The following is a 24,117-nucleotide window of genomic DNA, read 5'->3' on the forward strand; positions in this document are numbered from 1 at the left end:
CGGGGCGGCTCCCCCTCCCGCTGCCGGCTCGGCGCCTGCCGGGTAGCGCCTCACCCCCGCTGCGCGCGCCACGTCCCGCCTCCCGCGCCCGCCGCCGGGCCCGAGATTGGCCGGGGCGGCGCCGAGCCGGCCGCCGATTGGCTGCCGGGGCAGGGTCGCGAGCGGCCGCGCGAGCAGCGGGTGAGGCAGCGCGTCGGCCGCGGCGGCGGGTGAGGCGAGGGGGGGCGGCGGCGGCAGCGGTAGTGGCGGCAGCCGCGGCTGCGGCCGGGATTTTCCTCTTCCCTTTGGGCAGCCCCTTCCTCCCTCCCTCCTGAGCAGCCCCTTCCTTCCCCCCGGGCAGCCCGTCTTGGCGTGGCCGATCCCGGGCGAGGGGCGGTGCGTGAGGGGAAGCTCGCCTGGAAACCACGTACAGGCCGCTCGGGGCGGCCCCGCCGTCCCCGGGCAGGGCAGGTGCCGGCAGGAGCGTGGAAGCGCCTCGGGGTGCTGGGCCGAAGCTTTTGTTCGTGCAGGTGAACTGCTGTGATGAGAAGGTGACAGGTCACGGGGAATAATGTAAATACAAGATCATGTGGAGATAATATGGGGAGTTCTTTAAGGACGTTTTAAAATAGAGAGTTGGCGTATAAGAGGAAAAATGAACCCTAAGGGGCATGGTGGTTTAATTTCTCTTTTCTGTAAACTTACACTGCTTGCTGTGTGCACCTTTAGTGATACTGCTGCCGTGCTCATGTTCTTCAGTAGTGGTCATAAATAAGTAACTTGCTGGGTGCGTGTTTTCCTTTTGTTTAACGAGCTGTTGAAATTCCAAATATTGAGGCTGAGTAGAGTTTGAATGCTGAAATCAATCGTAGTGCATTGATCTCTGCCTGACAGCGTCAGCAGTACTTCATTAATATTAACGTGCTGTCCTCAGAGTGCTCTGCAGCTCTTGTGAAGGCAAGACTTAAAAAGATTAAATTAATAGGAATTATGTCTTCTAATCCCCACTGGCTTTTACCTGGGTGATTAAAATGAGTCAGTCGAATCATGTGCACATCAGGTCTAAAAGTTCTGGTTACTTGTTGCTGAATGCAAATATGTGCTTTGTAGGGGTCACTAGGTAGAACATGGTTGCTGTGTGTAGGAGCTCAGCATTGTTACACAGAGAGATATCTGGGGAGAATATTGGACATTTTAAATGCTTTTTTTCAGACAAGCACCCCCTTTTGTTTCTAAGACTTACCTGCTGCTGTCTCTCAAAGCTGTAGCAGAAAGACTGACATTCTCAGCAGCTGGTGGGGAGGTCTGTCTGTCTGTCTCTCTGTCCGGCAGGGAAGTGCAGGTGTTTGGTAGTCTCTGTCACATTATACCTTGTGGTCTGTAGGTGTTGAAGGTTTCACTTACCTCTCAATGGTATCACAGTGCACTGTGCAGGTATAATCATTGCTGAGCAAAGGCTTTTGATTAAACTAGTGCTGAAACTTGGATTTTTTTTCTCTGTCCTAAGTTGACAAGATGGGATAGCATGAATGAAATCTGATTAATAGGGTTTTGCACGATCAGGTAAATATGACAAGGCTATATTTTTAACAAAGCTTTAGCAACTTCTGTTGCAAGTATGTATGATTTTCAATTCCTGCTTTAAATTTCATACCAGTACTAGCTTAGATTGTCCCTGTAGTGTTTACTGACTTTTATCTCTCCATATCTTTCCAAACAGGTGTTTCTTTTAGTACTGGGCTGCTCCATTACTTGTAGCTTCCACACCAAAAAACAGACTCCTGTTTCTGGCTTATGACCTCTGCCAAATGCATATTTACTTTGCCTGAAGCTGGTCTGTGTCAGTTTGGGCCAGAGTCTGGTCCTTTATCCAGAGATTCTTCTGCCCATTTGGCTGTTGTGATAATGGGGTGTTTCTGCTTTATCTTCCTTTATTACTTTTTAAAAAATGTTTCCTTATTAGATGGACTTGAGTCTTAGCCTAAAAGACTGGGGAGATATGCTTGCCCTAGTTCTTGCTTAAATAAGGAGGAGCCTGGTCTTTTTGCATTTTGTTTTTTATGTGGCTGGTATTCCTTTGAACCTATGCTTCTTTAAAAATTTTAAACTTCTTAAAGTTATGCCTTTTGAATTTAGAGACTACACCTTTCATTTTTCAGATTTCATACCTTTGTTTATTCTCTGTTGAGGCTAATCTGCTCCATCAATCCCATTAAGTCATTCTCTTTTATGTTTGTATGGACCTTAAGTGAATGAGAGAAATCTTCAGTAAAAAGAATATGAATATTATATTTCTTTTAAAGAGCAGGAACTCATGCTCCGAAGGGCACCTGAATAAATACAACATTGCAAAAACTCATAGAAGAATTTCAATTTGAAAGCAGTTGCATCTGATTTTCTTTTAATCTTTCATTTGTAGGACTCACTAAAAAGTCTGTCAAAGGGCTTCTGTTCATATTTACTGGATATTATACCTTATGTGTAGAGATTCCAGAGCTTTGATATTTATTTAATGAGCTTTTTGTCATTTATCAGGGGTATTATCTCTCAGCTTTGTTGACTTGCTATTTGATATGAGAGTAGGGAACAGAGCCTGCAAAAGTGGTTGGGATAAGGTGGGACAGACAAGCTTCAGGGGCTCATTTCTAAACCAAGGAATTCCTCCATAATTCCATATCAGTAAGGAAGTTCTTCAGCATTGCTAATTTCTGGGTTTCATTAAATGAACCCATGAAATTCCAACCCCTTCATGCTTTATGCAGTGAAATGTAATTCTTTGTGTTACAGCTCCATGGTAATCTTGTCTGTGAGTGCTGCTCATCCTTGTAATGGTTTGCTGAGGCAGAGCAGAAGGACCATTTTTATGGCAATATTACTATCCCTCAGGGCTCTTCATTGTAGTAATTGAGTTATGGAAATTTTTGGGGAATTAAACTGTTTTTACTGTAGGTAGCAGCAAGAAGAGAGAAGATAAATAAAGGTCAATATTTTAAAAGAGGTATTACTCTTTTTACTAAAAGCCATAAAGATTTAACTTCTGCCTCTGAAAATGGCATGTATACAGGGCATGAGAGGTGAATTTGCTAATGATTTCATTCTTGCTGTCCAGCAGTTTCTTTTGGAATGAACCCTGTCTGTTCTTGGCACACAAACCAATTGTGAAATAGTTGAGTTTTGTGAAGAAAGGTATAGTGCAACATAGTCTGAAAGAAATAAGTATGAAGTTTGCCTAGAGGTAATTCTGTGAATTCATAATCTGATAAAAATACACTGAGAAGCATTTTTCATTTAGATAGCAGATTAACTGGGGGTTGTCCAAACCTGGTGGTTTTTCTTAGAGCCACAAACTAAGGAAGCCAGTCCAGGAACTGGGTACTGCTCTGTGCTCTTACAGATTGATTTCAGTCACTTTCTTCTGCAAGAACACACAGGTCATTGGAAAGAGCAAGATGTTGATGACCCCAGTCTCAAATACTTGAAGTATTTAGGCTACAGAGGAAACAATAACTTACAAAGTGAACTATAAATACTCGTTTTACTGAAGTAGTTGTTCTGTTGAATGAATGCCCTTTGTGTTCAGTCATTAAAGCCTTGGAAGCTGGAATTATAAAGGGTCACCTTAATGTTTTAGGGCAGGATAAGTGTTTTGGACTATTTCCAATGCTTTGTGTCATCATGCTTCTTCTTTTATTCCTGGGATTTTGAATCCCATTGACCAAGTTTCTGAAATTAATTATCAGTATTTCAAGAATTGCTTTGACAAGTTTCTGAACTTTGCGAGGTGAAATTCACCAGATACTGTTGGCCTGGATGCTTATAACTTCTCAGCTCTGTCTGTATTCTGTGCTAGCACCTGTCTGTCTTACCTGCCCCTGTCAGGTGAAAACACTGAATACATTCTGACTGTCCAAATCACACACTGCTCTCTTTCCTGCTGCATCAGGGTTGTCTCTCTTGCCTCTTACTGCTAATACATGTAGGACTGTTTTATGCCTGTGAGATGGAACCCATTGTGTAGCTTGCCTCTTTTAGCTTACTACTTCATATTTACACTATTCTGTCATCCTCATGTTGTGCTACTTTTTTTCTACATCTGGTTTTGTGCTTTTAATTGGTTATCTTGTCAGTTTTTGTTGTTCTTTTACCTGTTTGCCTTTAGGTTTCTAAATTCTTGGAAACTTTCTAGACCTGCTCTGATTTCTTTGGAGGAAGTTTTAACACTCACTTTTCACCTCTGTCCAGATTGTCTTTATTGTTAGACTTGGACCTCTCATTTAATCAGGAATAAAAACATAGTTTTCTTCTCTGCCTGGAAGAAAACACGACTCTCACTTCTTTTAAACCTTTAAACCTAGGAGCTGGCTGAGAGACCAGTGTATCAGGATACAGTCATTCCTTTTAGTCCTATCACTTGCCTTTGTCAGCCAGCCCTGTCTTTGCAGTTGCTCAGCAAAACTATTACAAGTTTTGTGCTTTTTTGTACCCTAACTTTTTCTTTTGTTTGAATTTGTCTTGATGCAGCTTTCTTTTTTTCCTCCTTTGATTTCCACACTGCTTGTTGAACAAGTCTGGACTTTGGAATGAGGTGGAGTAGATCACATGTAATCACACCTTTGGAACAGGTTTCCCCCTTTAAAGGAGCATTCCTCTCTTTTGTGTCACTGCATGCTACAGTGGCAGATAGGATGCCAAATCCAGTGTGGGGCATTGTATTCTTCCTGTTCTAAGTGCACTGCAGGTGCAGTGAGATCCAGGGTCCATACAGTGGGCTGTGTAAGGGAGGAATAACAGATGCCTAAAGGAATAACAGATCAAGTAGATGGTGATGCTGCTCTAATAGACTTCTCAAGCATTCTATAAAGAAGTCTATGACTTATTTATTTACTGTGAATGAGTGTAACTTGTATTCATGGCTGTTTGGTAGCTAGCCCATTATTCTTCCCTATTGTTTTTCCTATAACAGTTGTCATTTTCATTCTAATCTCCTGGTGTAAATTAATAGTTTCTTCTAAGCTTAGTCACAAACAAAAGAAAATCCTATGATGATGAGAAGCTAATATCAACTGTCTTTTAAGGCTGTCTAAAAAAAGATAACTGTAAGATTGTACTTTTTCTGCCAAGTTTCCACAAGAGGTACATTATTACTAAGGAACTGTAAACTGTTGAAAACAATTAGTAATGGAAACAATGATGGTTTAACTGTAGGGCTTGTTTGGCTTCTCCAAACAGCAGAGCTTTTCCATCTCCTGACTTTCCATCTTCCCAAGTGCCAGTTCCTTGCTGCTGCATTGCTTTAGTCATCCCTGTCTGTATATAGAGTGGCTGCAGCAACACCATTGTTCATAGTACAAATACGTTGCTCGGGGTGGATCAACGGAGTGTTGTTTCCAGCCTGCTGCACAAAAGAAATGTAAACCCAAATCTGTGGCTTCCTTTCCTGGTTTTGGTGGCATACACTTCTCAGTGGTGTCCAGATTATGGCTGGTGTAGAATGCAGTCAAAGAAAAGGTACACTATTTTTGCTAGAGGAGCAATAAAACCATCTTGAGTCAGGTGAATGGAAGTGTATATAAACAAAATTTGAAATCTGCCTAATCTTATAAACTGCTTGAATATTTTCATGTCCTACATCTACAGTATTTAATGTAATTTTCCTGCATTAGTCATTTTTCCATCTTTCCTTTCTCTCCTTAGTTGTAGGAAAAAGGAAGGAACAACAAAGCTGTCAGAGAATGTGAGTCAGGAGAGGTGATCAGCTTTCTGCAGTCTGTTCCTGCATAGAAATGAGTTTAGATATGAGTGTGGCACTTCAGTCTCAGTGCTAATCCCCATCTGCAGGCGTTCCATAGGGCTCGATGCTCACTTAGAGTTGTTGAACGCCATCATCTGTCCAAGCTCAAGTGAGCAGTCGTTTCCCCAACTTTTTAATTGTTAACTTTACAACAGCTTAGATTTCTTTCCAGTACCTGAAGGGGACTACAAGAGAGCCAGAGAGGGACTTTTTGCAAGGGCACGTAGTGAAAGGACAGGGGCAGTAGCTTTAAAGTGAGAGAGGATAGGTTTGGGTTAGATATTATAGATACCACCATGAGGGTGCTGATGCACAGAAACAGGTTGTTGAAAAAAATTGTGGATGCCCCATTCCTGGAAGTTTTCCTGGCCAGGTTGGATGAGGCCCTGTGCAAACCTGATAGTGGAAGGTGCTCCTGCAGATGGCAGGAGGGTTGGAACTGGGTGACTTTTGAGCTCCCTTCCAACTCAGACAATTCTATGAGTCTATAAAAATAACACTACTAAAAAGTCATTGTTGCCTGTATTAAGTAGATGCCTTCTGAACACCTTTGTTTTACAGTACAAGGTATTGGTGTCATCTAATATGTCCTTTATCTAAAAATTGTTTTTTTAGGAATCTAGCAGTTTACTTCTGTACGTGTTCTACAACATGCATCTAAAATTCTTATGTGTCTCATTTCAGAACTACTATGGAACCTTGGCAGCCTTGTAGGTTTGGAAGGCTTAAATCCAAGTTCAGAAAGGCCTTTTCCAGTCCTGATGATTTGCTGGCTGAAGCGCTTAATTAGGATGGCTTTTGAACAAATTGGATTGAACATGGAATCAGTAAGTGTTTCAAACTTCCTTTATGTTTTCAGAAAATAAGGTATAGAAAGCACTATTTTGTGCTTATCTAGAAGAACTAGTGCTTATCTAGATAAGCACTAGTTTGTGCTTATCTAGAAGAACGCTTTAGGTACACTCAATACTGGGATGATTCTGCATTCCTGAGAAGTCATCAAGTTTATGACTTGAGCACTGAAATAGTGAGTAATAAATGTGTTAAAAGTACTACGCAGTTCCTTGTGGTTCCAATAAACTGTTTACTTTTTAAACATTGCTGTTCATGCTGCACTTCCGTGTGTGTTTTGAAGCTGAAGGAGAATTCCATCTTATTTCTAACAGTGATTAAAAAAATAACCTTATTGCTTGTTCTTACCTTGGAGATACAAAAGCCCCATGAAACTGAGGTGATTATACTTGTGCTACATTTTCCTCTTCTGTGCTATAGTTACCTCTTGTGGAGGTGTAACAGTACATGAGAGCAGCACAGCTGTGTTCTTTGCTGGGTAAACAGAGGAACAGGCCAGCATAGCTCTCCTCTCGGAGAATTCTATATAGAGAGTTTTCTTTGAATGCTTAGCAGAGAGAGACAGAGAACTGCTGCACATCAGCTGCTCTGTCACTGACCTTTAGGAAGCTATTTTGAGTACAAATGTTGACCTCAGTGTAGTAATCCCTGTAAGTTTTTGAAATATTTTAATGGGGAAATCCTTAACAGCTATGTGCAGTACTAAGTCAGTATTATTGTGTCTCTATTTATCAGTCTTGGGAATCTATGGAGAGCAAATTGTTTATACAGTGTTAATGAAGATTGACATCAAATATTTTAGGATTTTATTTGAATTTTGATCTGAGATTTCATGTAACTTTGAAAATTCAAAGATTGAGAATGTATTGCATTATAACAGTAGCAATTCAGCAATTTCAGCCTAAACAGGGAGAAGTTTTTAGTCTTTTTCTCCCCATTCTCTGCTTGTATGAAGCTTGTGACAGTGCAGTTACATTTCCAAATGTCACAGTGAAGCACTGATGCAATAGCAGTGTATGACTAAGTAGCATTTTGCAGACTTGCTCAGCCAGTGCTTCAAGTCAACAACAAGTTGTGTGAACTTGGTTGGAGCAGTGCTGAGACCTCAGCTCAGCTGAGCAGGGAACTGATTTTACTTGAATCCCTTGTGGCAGAGTTTGCCTGCAGTGTCATGACAATAATGTCCTGGCGTATCTTGTGGTACCAAAACTGAGTCACTCAGCATTTTGGTGCAGCAAACCACAGTTGTTGAAGAGCCCCAAGGGCATTTGGAAACCAAATATTTTTGACTGCTCGTCAGCAGCTTGGCTGTGGTCTGAGCAATATCCAAACAAGTTTTGCTGCTTTTTTAAAAGGCATTGCATTGTGTTGGTAATCGAGCATGTAGTCTAGACTGTCTTGCTGTTGTGGAAGTACTTCTGCAACTTATTAAGCCTTCCTTTGACTGGCATTATTTGTTCCAGTGCCCCATCACTTTGAGTCTTTTGCCAATGGTTCTGCTTTGATCAGAATTAGTTGTGAATAATGAGACTGTATTACTGTGGTGCTGTTTGTCAGTGACTTGTTCTTGAAGGCCACTGATCTACCTGCTGTTTGCTCAGACATGTAAACAAGCAGGTGATAGGCACAAATGTGAGGTCTTGGTTGAGGCAACCAAAATGCAGCATCAATAGACTACTCTGCATTGAAAAATTTGTGTTCAGCTTAGCAGTGTATTAAGCAAGAGAATGGGTTTTTTTTTTATAGAATGGAAAAAAATAGATCTGAGTGGATTCGTGGCGAAGTTGCAGCTCTGTTGTGAGGATGTAGCATATGTGCAGTGCATGTTTATTTTGTCAAAATTTTTACATTCCAGTAAAGCCAGAGGAAGGAAGGATAGAAGTTAGAAATAGGCATGTTTGTGTGAAGTTTGTGAAATAATCTGGGGATCAATACCATGGAACATAAACTTTCCTTTTTAATAGAACCTTCAACATCTACAAGTAGTGAAGTGATCTTTGCTTAGTGTATTAAAATATTCAGCTGTGTGTTATGCAACTCCCACAGCACCACTACAGTCATCATACAAACAATATTGGCATTGCCAATCAAAATAGCCTGGATTTTTCCTATTTTCTTTCTATTACCAGGATGTCAAGTTTGCTTGAAGCTATGATATTTGAAAAACTAAAGTCTGACTAGTAAATTCATATTTACAGCCATAATTAAACACTGGCCAAGTTTTTAAAATTACCATCCAATGTTCTAATTGTTTACTAACAATGTACCCTGTGTTAGAGTCTTCTCATTATTTTTTTTCTCTTTTGCATTGTTTTTGTTGCCTTTGCCTGTGCTGAAATCTTTCCTACTTCTCTCCAGGGTGTTTGCTTCTGTTCTGGCTCATTTTGTAGTATTCTCCTAGGATTAAACTCCCATTTTATTTCCTTTGTAAAGCTGTTGTAAATACTAAATACAACAAAAATAAGCAAATTAAATCCCTGTTGAAACAACATAGAAAAAACATAAATTGAAATAGAAACAGTTATGATGAAGCCTGGTGTGTTGAGCTGCTGTGGGCAGTTTTCTCAGAAAGTTCCTTTCTTACAACAATTTTGTCTTATTTTCTGCATTTTACTTTCCTTTGCTCCTTAATTTCACAGTTACATTTTCATATTTATTGTAGCTGATACTTACTTTCACTAAGAAGGGTAGACACTATTCCTGTTAGAAGAGCTCTTAATTAAAAAAGAAAAAAAATATTTTGAGAAATGAAGAACTGTGTGACTTCAAGGATTTTTAATGATGGAATGGCTTTTCTTGAAACCCTATAAAAAGAGGTGTCTCTGAATGTAAGTTCTTTATTGTCTCAGAAATTTGAATATTGTGTTTTTGAAGGTACTTTCAGCTCCTGAAGTCTTCTGCATTACCTGATTTACTGTTTTGGCTTTAGGCTTAATCCAGAGGCTGTCTCAACCTTAAGCAGCCCTGGCTGTACTGTGCTGATGATGTGCCAGTTTGGAGATAGAATGTAAGGAGTTCACTGGGACAGAATTCAGTGTATAAACATTATATCCTACTCCAGCATGACAGAAATTACTAAATATGTTTAGCAAAAGCATGGTATAGAAGAATTAGGGAGAGCTATTACAATATGATGCAAAACTCAATTCCCTTAACAACTGGCTTCTCTATTTTTCCCATGCAGGTGCTTTGGTCAAGCAAGCCTTATGGTTCATCTCGAAGTATTGTAAGAAAAATTGGTACTAACCTCTCTCTTATACAGTGTCCAAGAGTTCACTTTCAGGTAGGTGTTCTCAGCAATTTACAATCTGTTTCTCACTATGCTGATAAAGGGATTTGCTCATTACTAGAAGGTTTGTAAAAGTAGAATATGATAAACTAGATATAGGAGAATTACTTAACTTCTCTCTGCTTCCAGTTCAGATTTTTTTTCAAATAAGAAAGTTGAAAAAAAATTCATAAAAGAGAAAAATGATTGAAACTTATTTATATAAACAGTACTTATAAGTTAGGGTTAAGAGGCATGTAAAGATGAACAGTATTAAAAATACTTGGGAAAATAAACAGCTTTATCAGAAATCAAAAAATTAGTTACAAGAGAACACGAGTACCCTGTTTTCTTTTGTTTAAAATAGAAGGCTAGCACTGTGTAGGTGAAAGGGTGGGGTAAAGAGCAAGTGTAAAAGCTTAAGGAAGAGAAAAGCCATGCTTTCTATAATGAGTCTTTCAGGAACAGATGGGAAAGTGGAAGCTGTTACACAGAATCTCTTCAACTCTGGTGTTAGGGGTAGGGGGTGGGTATAGAATTGGAGAAATTTAGTGTTTGAAATTCAAGCTGAGAGAGGAATGTTCCGTGGGCTGAGCACGGGTGGGGAGTGTAAAGATGAATGGAGGGAATCAGCTGCTACACTTAACATATAGTAATTTCCACAGTGCTAAATTTTTCAATGTTTAAATTAATTTCTGTATCATAAATGAAATGTATGAACAATATTTAGACTTGAAATTACAGTAGATAGTTCAGATTACCATAGAAGCCTTATTGGTGTCATAGTAAAAGCCATACTATCATTTTGCCTCTCTTAAAAAATTGCATTGAGAAATGGGACAGCCATCTCACATTTCTAGTGGCTTGATGAAAAAAAAAAGGAATGTGGAGTTTTGTGCAGGTGAGGACAACAAATGGCATGCTGGATTAAACTTTTGAATGTATAATTAGTGGGTGTTTTGCCAGCAAGAAGGCTCCCTGTGCCTCAGATTTAAAAGGTAGTGAAGTCCTCCTCTGTGTCTGATTTTCTGTGCTGTAAAGGCCATACAGGGGAAGATGATGCTCATTTGCACATAGTTAGCCTAATACTGACTTCTCTTAATATATTGTACATAAAAGAAGACATTTCTGGTTTATATTCTTGAAAGGGATGGTAAGATATATTTGGGGAATCTGTTCCTGATTATTTTTAGTACTTAAGCAAATAAATAAATAAATACATAAATATGTTTTTGTCTGAATTCTGTTAAAATAAATATAATATTTGACTTTTTAGTCCTCTTAAAGAGACATTCATTCAGTTTTGTGTGTACACTAAGTATAAGCATTCACTGTCTATGAGATGAAAGGAAAGGATCCTGAAAACAGAAGTACAGTTGTAAGGTTTGATTTAATTAAAAATAGGAATTCCAAAATTTGAGCCTTGAAACACATTAAAATATATATGGTTTGTGTGGACTCTACTTTAATATATGAAGTGCTGAACATGTTAAATGTGATGCTAACATCTGCTCTTTGTGTCTTTATCTCAGCATTAAGATTCTATGGTGAGGTTCAATACTGATCTCGATCGTTTTCGTGCTGTTGCAACTGACACTTTCCTATAGCTGTCTCTTCCTCTTTCTTTCTTGCCAGCTTTAGCTCTATTATGAAAGGACCATGAGCTGAACCTTGCTGTAAGTCATTCTGTTTAAACAAACAAATCAAATCTTACTTGCATCATCTGAGGGTGCATGTATGGAATCAATGTTTCTAACCCCAGAGCATCAGGCTTTTCACAGGTCTGCATTTTCCTTATGATAAATGGATGAGACTCATTGAAAGAGTATCTCTAATGTCCATACTTACCTTCTAGCATGCTTTTGTTCAGCTAGTCTGAAAAAAAATAGTAGCCAAACATTTTGATGTTTGAAGTCTACTGACTGTGGATCTTGCCATAGTCAACATTTAAATTAACTGCTAAATACTAAAATGTAGCTTACATATTCAGTAAGAACTGGGAGAGCTTATGTACCTTATGCACTCTATATGGTACAAACCAATGAAAATAGTTCACATGGATCTTTTGTGTGTCAAATTTTTTAGATTTATATGTAGTATTTAGGAGAAAATAAAATTATACTTGCCAGTATAGCCTAGGTAGATTCAACCAAACCTACAGTAGTGTCTCTCAAGATAGCATCCTTTAACTACAGCATTTGTGTTTTAGTCTTATGCTTCTCCTGTTTGATGGATACCTGATAACTCAGTGGAAGTCTGCTAATAAATTGGTGTGCATGTTACAAACATCTGAATTTACTGGGCTAATTTGAAAAATCACAGCAAGTTTGTCTTACCTGAAGTGTTTCCAAATGTTTAATACATACTTGTATTAGTAATTGGGAAGAAGAGGTTTTTATTCTGTTGTGTATAAAAGTGTATTAACATGTCTGTTGTGCTTGGCACTTTGTGGAGTGAGCAGCGAGCAGGGAGCGTGCCCCAGGGCGCAGCTGGGCAGCGTTTCCGTAGTGTAGTGGTTATCACGTTCGCCTAACACGCGAAAGGTCCCCGGTTCGAAACCGGGCGGAAACACTGGCGAGGCTGACTCTCCTTGGGAGTTGGACTCGATGGTTCTTTATGTGTCCCTTGCCCCTCGAGGTGCTAGAGCAGTACAGTGTGTGTCTGCGTGCAGCACGCATGCACACTAAGATAGGCAGAAAGCCTGGGAAAGAACAAGAGGGGAAAGCAACTACACAGTTTCCAGAGAAAGAAAGTGGATCTCTGTTTTCAGTACTCTGTTCTCTATTTTAGGTGCTGGCAGAGCAGTTGTTCAGGTTTTTTCTGCTGGAATTGACTGGAGGAATAGGGTAGTCACAGAGGTGTTCATAGGCAGGTGAAGGTTTTGAGAGATGGGTGTTGGCTTTTCACCTTCAAATTACACTAAAAATCTTGCATTAACTTGAAATTCAAATTCCACTGCTGGGGAGGGCTTTGTTGTTTTTAGGGATAGAGAAAAGAAACATCTGTATATGGGGTAACAAGCAGATTCTGTTTACATACAAATATGAATTAAAATTAAGAAGAAACTTGTATCACAATATAACAGAAGGCTTACTACTAAATCTTGGATTAGAAGTTATTTATCTATGCAGGAATTCTGGCAGTGATAGATATATTCTTTACTGTTGATTTAGAAAATTATTTTTGATTCAAGTATGTGTAGTATCTTTATTTAAAAGTGGCTTCAATCTTCTAATGGTAATATTACTGCCAGAAAAATCTGTATCACCTACAAAAAGTGGCTCGTGTATTATGGATCTTTTAAAATTGCCATTAGCATTAATACAAATGCTGTGGTCTTGAAAATTTCTATTCATTTTTAAAAAGAAAAATGCCAAGGAAACCTCAAACAGCAAAAATCCTAACATGCAATATAGTATTCTCTAGACTGCTTTAAAGAGAGGCAGACTGTAATGGTATTAGGCACAACTGTTAATGTGATAAACATATTACCATCTGTGCTGATGCTACCTGGAAAAACCCTGTTGTTTCCAAATGATCTGATGGTGCCAATATGCACTCCTGGGAGCTGTGATAAAGACTCTCATACAAGTGAGAGTGTGAGGTGAAGGCAACTAATCTCAATTTCTAAGGCTGTTTGCAGCAACTCCCAGGGAAAAAAAACAGCCCCAAGCCCACAACTTCTCTCTTCCTGAGACTTCTGTATCAGAGGCTGCTACTAAAATATGTGTGGATGTTCTTCTGAAGTGGTTTCAGCTCATCCAGGCTGCAGTCCTACTGTGATAGGTCTGCTACAATTTCAGATTGATGCTAACATTTCATAGTAGTTGGCTCTTACAGAGTGGGGTTGCCTTGAAAACTCATCTCAGTGGTGATGGTCTGGGTGCAGGCTGCCCTTGCAGACTGGCACCTACTGCCACCATCTTTGTCAGTGTTCAGCTCCTTGGCCACTGCTGGCACAGGCAGCGCTTGATCAGCTGCAACAACTCGTGCAGATTTGGCTGTGGGCTTGTTTGTAGTGTTGGGTTAACAGCTGGACTCAATGGTTTTAGAGGGCTTTTCCCACCTTAAGGAGTCTGTGATTCTGTGGAATACAAGCAAAGCTGGGGCATATATGCATTGGAAATATGGAACTCAAGGGGAAAGACTGAGCAGAACAAATTACTGAAAGTTGTTTCAGTAGTTTTTATCTGCTGAGATACTGATCCCAAGCTGCTCAGGAGTCCAGTGACTCTGAAAACGTGCCCTCATCTGACCTGAGGAAACAGCCAGTATTTCAAAATAGATTTGAAACCATTTTGTTGAGTTGTGACTGTGGAGTGAGTATTGATGGTCAAAACAATTTTTCAAATCACCATTCAGGTCACTTAACTGGAAATTGAAGAAAGGTTCCAGACTCTGAAACCTTGCTCACCTTTGGCTTCAGACAGTTGTAAAGCTAATGGCCAGAACCATGCTGGAAAATGGTCCATTTGTTTGGCATGTTGTAAATGAGATTGTTAGCACGTAATGTATAATGTTATGATTGCATCCTACCTCTCACTCACAGACTTTGTGATTACTGAGCTGGTAGAATTGGCTTTTTGCCTGGTTTTGGGGTTGCTCTGCTTGTTTGCTTTTTCCCCTGTGCAATGTACATACTTCTTGTACAGAAGTTGTAGGGAAAGGGAAACTTTGGCAGAATTTCACTTTAAAAGTAATACTCAATTAGAGCAAAATACTTAAGAAGTATTGGCAGCCTTGATGTCTTTTTTAACTACTGGTCATTAATATAATTTAAAAACATACTATTTGAGTTAGTATAGAAAACTGTGAGAATGTTGATGTTTGTTTGTCTTAAAGGTAATAATTTGCATTGGATTTTTAGTATTCATTAGCATCATGTGATGTGTATGTAGTTAGCCATGAACTTCTGTGAAGTGTTCAGCAGAATAGATTGAATAGTTTGAAGTCAATGAAATTATTCTGGACTGAGCACAGGACAGAAATAAGTGTTTCAAGTCTACAGATGTGTTTTGTGCATGTATGTGTTAATAGTTACATGTAGCCTCAGTAGAAGTATTGGGTAACATAAATGTGACTTGGGCTGAAAGTATTGACTCTAAAACCTTCAATCTTGCCTTCAAAATCCAGCTCATTTCGCAAGTCGCAGAAGGAAACACTCCTGCTCACCTCAGAGAAGATGCAGTGGCCTCTTTTGCTGATGTGGGATGGATTGCTGAAGAAGAAGGTGAAGTCTCTACAAGGCTCAGGTATGTTTCCAGAATCTTTTCTCTGGACTTCTTAACTGAGAGAAAGAAACTTCTGTCTACTGAGACTCTACTGTGCATTACAAATTAACAGAGAGCACTTGAATGCTGGGAGAAGAGACAGAGGTAGGGTCTGGAAAAGAAGTAGTAGAGGTTAGACTAATAGGATTACGAAACCAAGACTTGTTGGAAGACATACAGGAGATTGACATTATACAAGGAAGACTCTGGATTTTATTTATTGATGTATTGCAAAGAATTGCACACAATAGCTTCAAGCAATGAAAATGTCTGCTGTGCTATGGCAAAATTGCTAACGGTGATTCTCCAGTTCTCCTGAGATTGTCATTACCATGGGGCAGTAAACTGTACAGCTTCTCATTAGCAGCAATGGTCATTCTGGCAATCCAGTAATTGGCATGTTGTTTTTCACCTTTCTGCAGGCTCTGCAGTCTCTGCAGTCTGCTGAGTACAATGATAAAATTGTGGTTTGTGTTTCACATCTTTAATCTTCATAACAAAAACTGGCAGGGAAGGATGTAAGCACCTGTGTCCAGAATGTGGGTAGGTACTGCTGTGTTGGACCAAGGATTCTACACAGCTCTGTCACTACATGAAACAGTTTGGCTGAAGGGATGAAGTTCTTTATTCCATCCTACTCAGGTTGCTGTTCAGACTGTGCAGAAACAAAAGTACAGTACTGTAGTGCAAAGGAGATTTTTCTTCTAAACAAACTAATCTGTCAGAGAAGGGCACAGATTGGCTTCAGAGATTACAGGAGGATACTGTTCTTAATTTGAAAGCAGAGGTTTGAAAATAGGTTAGTAATGACCTAGATGCCCTCCAACATGACTTGTTACAGTGAAGCTTTGCATAACAAACATTCTGGCACCGCCACATTAATTTCACAAACCCAGAGGGGAGTCACAGAAATCAGCACTTGCTTGGGAAATGCTGTTCCTGAGTTCAAGTACAGGCTTGAACTGTAAAGCTCTTACATTTAATGGAGACAACAGGGAGAATGGTCTTTGGTGCTTCAAAGAACCTATTGTGAAAGACGTAGGACTGCATTTTTGCTAAAACATCTGCATGGGAAGGGGGAGCAGGGACAGATGGATGTGGGATGGGACTAAAATAATCCTGCAGATACATAGTGACCTTAAGGCAAACAGCTTATGATGGAGCACAGGAAGTGAATTACTTAGCAAATATGACTGTTTCAGTGTGCACAGTTTATTACGTCTGTGCACAGTATTAGTGGAGCTGGTATGCATTAGGTGTTTTCCCGGCATTTGAAATTCTCTGTTTCAACAGGATCACATAGGTGTTACTGTTCAATATTTATCCACTGTAAAATTTAGTAAACAGTCTTGCAGACATTTTTTTTTTTTTTTTCTGCAAATACAGTTTTATACAGGAAGCAACTAAATGACAAATAATTTTTCGTCTACCCCTAATCAGAGTAATAGTGACAACTCAGGCATAATATTTTTCCATAGTGTTAGATTCCAGTCAAGACATCTCTATTACTGCTCTGAGCAGAAAATACCCTTTGTTGTTTAGCTATTCCTCTCCTTTAAAGAATTTCTGGCAGGCAGGTTTTAAGGAGTGAAATGACCACTGGCTCCTCTCACCTTACTTTGGGCGAGCAGGGAGGTGGCTGCTATAGGAGGTATCCTGTTCTCAGCTTGAATTGCTCTCTGTTTGTGTCTAGATAACACCACCTAAATTTCAGCATCCATGATAATATTCAATTCTTCTTGATCAAATTTTGGCAAGTTGTGCTGATGTTTTTTGTCAGTGTCATAGAGGACTTAAATGTGTATCTAATCTTGGTTTGATGTGGTCAGAGCACAGGGCTTCTTCTAGCCTTAAATCTTGGCTCTTGCATAAGGTCTAGCACAGCTGGCATTTCTAACCTGATGAGCACCCACAGCAGCTCAATCCACTCATCCAGAGTGATGGGGCACTTGGGCTGGGTTAGCCTGGAGCCATTCTACCCATTTCAGAAAGTCCTTTTACCAGGCCCTATTCTCACTCTCCTGTTTATTTAAACAATGGAATCCTGGCATGCCTGAGAAGTTTGGGGATTGACATCAAGGAGGATTGAGGAGTTAAGTATGTGGCCGCATCTTGTGTTTTAGAGTTTATGATGATTTGTTGTCATCAATCCTTATCAGTTCTACTTACAGAATCATAGAACAGCTTGCATTGGAAGGGGCCTTTAAAAGCCATCTAGTCCAAGCCCCCTGCAGTGAGCAGGGACATCTTTAACTGGATCAGGTTCCTCGGATTCTTGAGATAAACAGTTTTAAAGTGCTGGTGTATTTGTAAGGGCTTATTGCACTTGTTTGAGCAGATGCTCAATAATGCCTCAGTGTTTAACATGGCTTGAGCTTTGGTGGGTATTAAGGGAAGGCAAGAGAATTACATTTTCTTGTGAGAAGCAGAGGGAAGGTCATGGACTCTTTAAAAAACTTTATGGAAATTTTCTTCTCTATTTCTAATTATTGTGTTAGAAAACTTGATATGAGACCCTCTCCCATCAACTGGCAAGCAGTCTCTGCATCGCTAAGGTGTTTTGTGCCCTCCGTATTTCCCAGTGCTGCTAAAATTGGATTTTTTTTTTTTTAATTTTTTAAAAATTCAGAAATCCAAACAGTACAAAAAAATGTCCTGTGGAACCAAGAAACTCTTCTTTCTTCAAAGGAATCAACTGCAAATGGCTATTTGCTGCCCATGGGGAAAAATGGTAGCATTTAAGGGAAGAAAAATCTTAATTCAAATGAGATATACAATAGGTTTGAGGCAGAGCAATAGTTTGGGATAAGAAGAAATGTATTCCTTTTTTCTTGCTGAAATATGAAATATGCAATATATGTATGAAATATACAATATATGAAATATACAATAGGTTTGAGGCTGAGAAACAGAGTGGGATAAGAAGAAATGTATTCCTTTTTTCTTGCTGAAACCAAGGATTCTACAAAATGCTGTCTGGGAGAAGAGAAGCAGCACAGCTCATGATGCAAAGAGAAAGGATGTAAAGCTCTTATTTACCTTAAACTATTTAAGGTTTTGATGGAAGTGTTTGTACAAAAACAATTCTGAAGTCAGGTCTTCAACTTGTACCCCTGATTTATAAGTAAAGTTGTTATAGTCTTTGTCTGTTTCAAAGCCCTTAAAACATGTTGTGATCTGTTTGTTACAGGTCAGAAGTTTGGTTAAAAACAACCCAGCCTCCCCCGGGCGAGGCACACCATTCCAGGAAGCCCCTAGTCAGACAAACGTCCTTGCAGAGCCCGGCGGGAGAGGAGCCGGTGCCCAGGATTGCAGTGATGGCAAACGAAGAAGCAATGCAGAAGATCAGTGCCCTAGAAAATGAACTGGCCTCTTTAAGAGCACAGATAGCCAAAATTGTAACCTTGCAAGAACAGCAGAACTTGACAACAGGTATTAAATTTGCTGCACTCTTAGTAAAAATTACTTCATGATGTGTTCCTTTTATAATTACTACTGTGTTAATTCTTTTTTGTGAGATACTGCAACACCAAACACTTCTCCATATTGTTTTGGTTAGTTTGGCACAATAACCAAGGGGTACAGAGTAGGTCCTGAAGACAAGTGACTTGCCAGATTTTCTGTATTTTTTTAGTATTCCTAAAGTCATCGTGTTTGTCTGTAAATCTGCCAGAGCTCTGAATCTGTGAATGAGTAAAGAAGTATTAAACAGCTTTCAGAGCAAAGCTCATGATAAACATGATGGCTTAAACCAAACTAAAAGAATGTAACTTAATTACTGACACTGAAGTCTTTCCATTCAATGAGGAAATAGGCTCTCTGATATCATTAAGTATTCATACAAGATGCTAATTATGCTTTTGGAATATATAATATACATCTCAAGTAACAGAAAAGGCAATTAATTGTTTACTGCAATCATCTCTGGGACCAGACACATTGTCCATATGGAACCAAAAGTGGTGCACTGTTTCTGGTAGTAAACAGAATCATTCTTTTCCTGGGTTTCTTTCTCCTGTTTCCATCAACTCTGACTCCTTTCAGTTTAAGTCTTCAGAGATTAGCAGGAGAGGGCCCTTGTCTGCTGCAGATGACAGGCATTTGGTTGTCACTCTTTCCTAAGGTCACTTAACAAGTACAGCTTTGCCTGTGTTTGTGTATGAAATCATATTGTGATTTTTCAGATGCTCCTTTAGCTGTTAACTGATAGGAGTTACTTCATTGTTCCTGAACTGCTAATATTCAAAACTATGAAATAGTTTTAAGGATCACCTGGTTTCACTCTTGAATTTTAATTTATAGGGGGGAGGGTGGGGGCATTTGAAATAAGTATAAACTTTTTTGGTTTTCCCCTTTACCTCTATTTATCAGGAAAATTAAATTTTTATTTTATCATCTTTATCTCCCTCTTGTGGTAGAATGTGATAATGATGCTGTGTGTTTTCCTACAGATCTTCTGTTTTATTTCTATAAATATCTTTACACACTTTATACTCCAAGCCTCAAAACTCTGGTTTGATCTGATTTTTCTTATTTTTTTAAGGTGCAATTAAACAGAGGTTTCTTCATTTATTTGTCAGGTTATTACTGTTACTGTATTTATAACACAAATTTTTGCCTAAAGTATACATGGAACTCAAAATCAAGATTATTGTGAGAATCTCTATGAGTAGAGACAGATGAGTAGCTGGCCTAAAAATCCTCAGCCTCGGACAGCTGGAATAAGCTTCAGTTTAAGCACTGTTTGAGCTGTGAAATTCACGTTGAAAAATCTTGTATGGTAATTTCTTACTTGTGATGATAAGCAGGGACAAACACTGCTCCTGTGTCAGATGGTGACTGCCAGCTCAGTAGCTCCCTCTGAGAAGAAAGGGAAGTACTGGTAACATTAGGGGCAGAACATAACCAGAAGATGCCATGGCATCTGTGCCACTGTGGTAAGGACACAGATGCACCTGGAATTGGGACTGGAATGTCAAAGGACACTTCTGACTTTTCAAGAAGGATTTTTTAGCTGAACCTATTTACGTGGTTTAGGAATGAAGAAATTACAATCTAAAGGTGATAGAGGGGGCTCAATTAAAGATATTACAGTGATTTTCTTACCTGAGCATTTGTGACAGATGAAGGGCAGTCACAAGTAAACTGACTTGTATTGCATGTTTTATTTGTAGTTGGGTCAAGTCCACTTGCTTCAGCTGCTGTCCCTGTTGCACCTCCATCACTGCCACCACCTCCTCCTCCTCCTCTGCCTCCACCCCCTCCCTCAAGTCTGGGTCAGAGTAAGTCTGCAATTGATCTCATTAAAGAGAGGAAAAACCAAAAAATGAACACTGGCCAGGATGTGGTGGAAAACGGGCCAAAGAAGCCTGAAGTACCAAACATGCTAGAAATCCTCAAAGACATGAACAGTGTGAAACTGCGCTCGGTGAAAAGGTAACAAATCTCCATGTACCAAGACTGGCATTCATGATTTGGTTTTGTGACTCAAAACTATTTCAGGGTGAGACAGATACTGATACCATTTTTTTTCCTAGATCCTTAGAAGTTACAAAACCTAAAGTGTCTCAGCCTGCAGATCCCGCAACATTAATAGCAGAAGCTCTCAAAAAGAAATTTGCATATCGATACCAAAATGAAAGCCAAGGTGAAACAGAAAAAGTGATTCCAAAGGCTGAAACAAAGACACAGACTGAGGTAGTGCTGGTGAGTATTTTGATTCTGAACACATCCTTGAAGTAAATTATAGCTGTGCAAACCAACCTACATTTTTCTGCTAACGTGTGTAGGTGTTACACAAGTTAGCATCTCATTTGTTAGGTCCACAAAACCCTGTGAAGTACTGCTGATATGCCAGGACTTTTGGCAGTCAAATGTTTTTAGTGGCAAGTCTTATGATTGTGTACTGTCTTGGCCCTAGCTTTAAAAAGTCTTGTTACAATTTTGTAATTTTTTAAAACACAAATGTTTTCTCTTGCCACAGCATCTGATATTCAGAAAACCATTGCTAAGGGCTCACATGGAATCCAGTCTGAACTGAGTTGCCTGTTACTACCAACCTTAACCATTCAGCTGGTGCAGGTGAAACTTTGAAGCAAGATCCTGAAACATATCAGACATTCCTAGGAATTTGGAAAATTAATTGTTCCAAATGTCTGCTGGATCTTGGTTCTTGGGTATAGGGAGCTTCTTCTAATAATTGGAAATGCTGAGCATATGAAAGCAGTTTCTTTATAGTGTGAGAATGTTAAAATGAAACTGTATTTGAAGTCCACCTCCTGGCACAAGTTATTAATGGCTTCTAGTTTATTACAGATGGATTTGAATTTGGTTTTTAAGCAGTGAACATTCAAAATACAAGTCTCTATCAATGTACATGTAAAAACCAGCCTGGTATAGATCAGTTTTGTGTCAGCAATCCTTGAAGCCTTATGCTGTGGAACCAGAGAAGAAGAGTAAAGAGGGTTTTTTTTTTCATTTGTACAATCAAAAAAATGCACATGAAAGTCCAAAAGCTGGTTCTGCTCTGAATTAAGTTTTAAGGAAAATAACATTTTATTGCCACAAATCTCAGGACTTTTGAGTACTACAGCTAATTTATGTTGACTTACTTGCCTTTTGGCCTGTACTGGTTTATTTCTGTAATGTTCAGGCTGTTCTTATCAAATAAAAGGCTAGATGTTTCCCAAGAATTAATCACATTTCCTCAGCATCTCTGGTGTGTTAAGGAGAACACAAGTTGGCAATATTTATCCAGACAGGTTTTTTTCGTGATTTTCTGTTTTTGAAATTTACAATCCATCTTTTGATATAAAGGACCATCAAGTCCTCAAGAGCTAAGGAAACAAGATTTTTATTAAATGATAGAATGTTGCTCCATAACGAGCTAATAAACTCTGTCCATCAGTTACTTACCAGTATCTAACTTTGTTAGATCAGACTTGTATGACAGTTTTGAAAGGGACTTGCACAGAAACACAGGGTAGAGTAGGAGCAGAAGCACTGTTAAACTGCTGCTGGAGCTCTTGGTTGTCAAGGTGTAGGGACAGCTGTGTCCATCTCATTTTACTGTGCTGGAGCAAACTGCCTCCAGCCCTGCTCCAGCAGGTCGTTGCCTCCCTCCTCTGAGTAATTTCAGTTGTTGCTAACACAAGTTTCCCCTTGCTTTGTGACATCCACATGCAGAGAAGCAGGTGATAAAGGAAATTATTTCTGTCCAGGTTCTGCTTTTACTACTTGGATGGATAGTTCAACAAGGGGTCTGTTGAAAGCAATCTGAACATGTTTCTGGTTTTCTTTCCAGTTTGGACCACACATGCTGAAGTCTACAGGAAAGATGAAGACTTTAATTGAAAAATCTTAGTGTTAAAGATTATTCTGCAAAAGACTGTTAAGCTGCTTTGTATAAAATATTTTATGTTGCAAATAGCACTAGTACTGAGAGGTCTCTTTTCTTACAGCCCAGAAAGATCTAATGTGAAGTGCAGAAACAAGGCACTAAACATGTTTGTATGTAGGTGATTTATCAAGGGAATAAATTGGACCATTATACTCAGGTATTAATTTTGTATTCAGGCTTGGCTTTCCACTCAGATTTAGGTGATGGATTTAATTCATTAACACTAAGTTATACATACAACATTTTTTGTGCATAACTGACCAGCTTAAAAATTTGTGTACATGTTAATAATGACGGTGATGCATCCTTAAGTTAATACCAGTTTTATGTGAGCTGTACCTATAATTTGCACTACAGTGTGTAATTTTGTACTGAAATCTTCATGTTGAAGTCTTTCTTTTAAACTTAACTGTAGCAAATTTTTAGCCCAAAGAAAACCTGAAGGCACTCTGATTTTTACTGACACAAAGTGAAAACTTGAACCTGCTGCAGAGGTCCTAAATTAAAAAAAATTCCTGAATTATACATAGTAGTACATTTTTGTGCAGGGTTTTTTGTTTGTTTCACCTCAGCTTGCAAGGGTAAGGGAGTAAAACCTGCTTGCATCATCCTGTGGCCATTATAAAGAGAAAAATCATGCTGTGGGAGCCTCTGTCAGAAGGTAGTCAAGGGAATTTGAAATAGGCAGTAAATAGCAGCAGATTAAAATAACAAAGAGTAGATGTTAGTTGGCATAAAGTGCTGTAGGTAAGAAAACAAAGGTACAAAGTACTGTGGGGTGCAAGTTGCCAAAAGCAGCTCATCTGTGCTGCTCTAGGAGATGCTCATGGACACCTTCTGCCCAGCTTGGCTCCTTGGGTACGTTTCTGGCAGATGGGGCCTGCACAAACCCTCGTAGCCCCATTTGCAGGGAAGAGATGGGATAAGCTGTTGCCCATGGCCAGTTTTCCAGGGGAAGCCCTTCTGATGCAGCAGCTGCTTCCTGCCACACCTGTACCAACCACCTGAGCTCATGCTCTCCACAGGTGTAGAGTAAGTACAAGTCAGGGTGAAAAAGCTGTTCAGGAACCAAGAGCTGCAGCTGAGGTGCACCCTGAAGCACAGCCATGGTTTGCTCTGACCATGGATGAGCATTGAAAACGCTGAGCTTGGCTATTTTTGGTGCTCTAAGCTGATCCCAGCTATTGGGACAAATACAACTGCCTCTGGGAGCTTCTGTTTGCCAGGAAAAGACAAAAGCAGCACTTTTTAAATAAAGACAGCTGAATGGCTCTGACAAGGTTACTGAAGATGGGCAGGCTTTGCTGCTTATAACTGGAATGTAGGGTGTACATGGAGGAGCTTTGTTTTCTGGTGTGGAACTTGAAATGGTGTTAATACATACGCAATGTAACTTCCTTCCAAAGTGCTCTGCCGTCAGTCCTACTGATTGGCCACTCAATCCTTCAGTTCTTTTAAGTGCCTTTAAAATACCTTTGTGAAAGTTAACTTTGGTTTTAAGTTTTGTATTATATGCTCTATTGCCACTATATAAAATTAAAAGCAGATAAAATAAAGA

General features: G+C 39.4%; 1 protein-coding gene and 1 non-coding gene across 5 annotated transcripts; both read left to right on the forward strand.

Annotated features, from left to right (window-relative positions):
- Positions 1-151: 151 nt before the first annotated feature.
- On the forward strand, positions 152-24,117 carry MTFR1 (mitochondrial fission regulator 1). 4 transcript variants are annotated; one of them, XM_059467737.1, is made up of 8 exons: positions 152-209; positions 6,455-6,597; positions 9,807-9,905; positions 15,024-15,142; positions 18,351-18,592; positions 20,335-20,596; positions 20,698-20,866; positions 22,464-24,117. In XM_059467737.1, the coding sequence occupies exons 2-8, from the start codon at positions 6,532-6,534 to the stop codon at positions 22,521-22,523; spliced, it is 1,017 nt and encodes a 338-aa protein (XP_059323720.1). In that variant the 5' UTR covers positions 152-209; positions 6,455-6,531; the 3' UTR covers positions 22,524-24,117. The 4 variants fall into 4 exon arrangements, with proteins under 4 accessions (XP_059323720.1, XP_059323736.1, XP_059323712.1 ...); XM_059467753.1 differs by lacking the exon at positions 152-209 and adding an exon at positions 265-509; XM_059467729.1 differs by lacking the exon at positions 152-209 and adding an exon at positions 302-530.
- On the forward strand, positions 12,389-12,461 carry TRNAV-AAC (transfer RNA valine (anticodon AAC)). The gene has a single exon. It is a non-coding gene; the product is annotated as a tRNA-Val (tRNA).

Source organism: Ammospiza nelsoni, chromosome 1 (assembly GCF_027579445.1).
Source record: "Ammospiza nelsoni isolate bAmmNel1 chromosome 1, bAmmNel1.pri, whole genome shotgun sequence".
In the NCBI taxonomy this organism is placed as follows: domain Eukaryota; kingdom Metazoa; phylum Chordata; class Aves; order Passeriformes; family Passerellidae; genus Ammospiza; species Ammospiza nelsoni.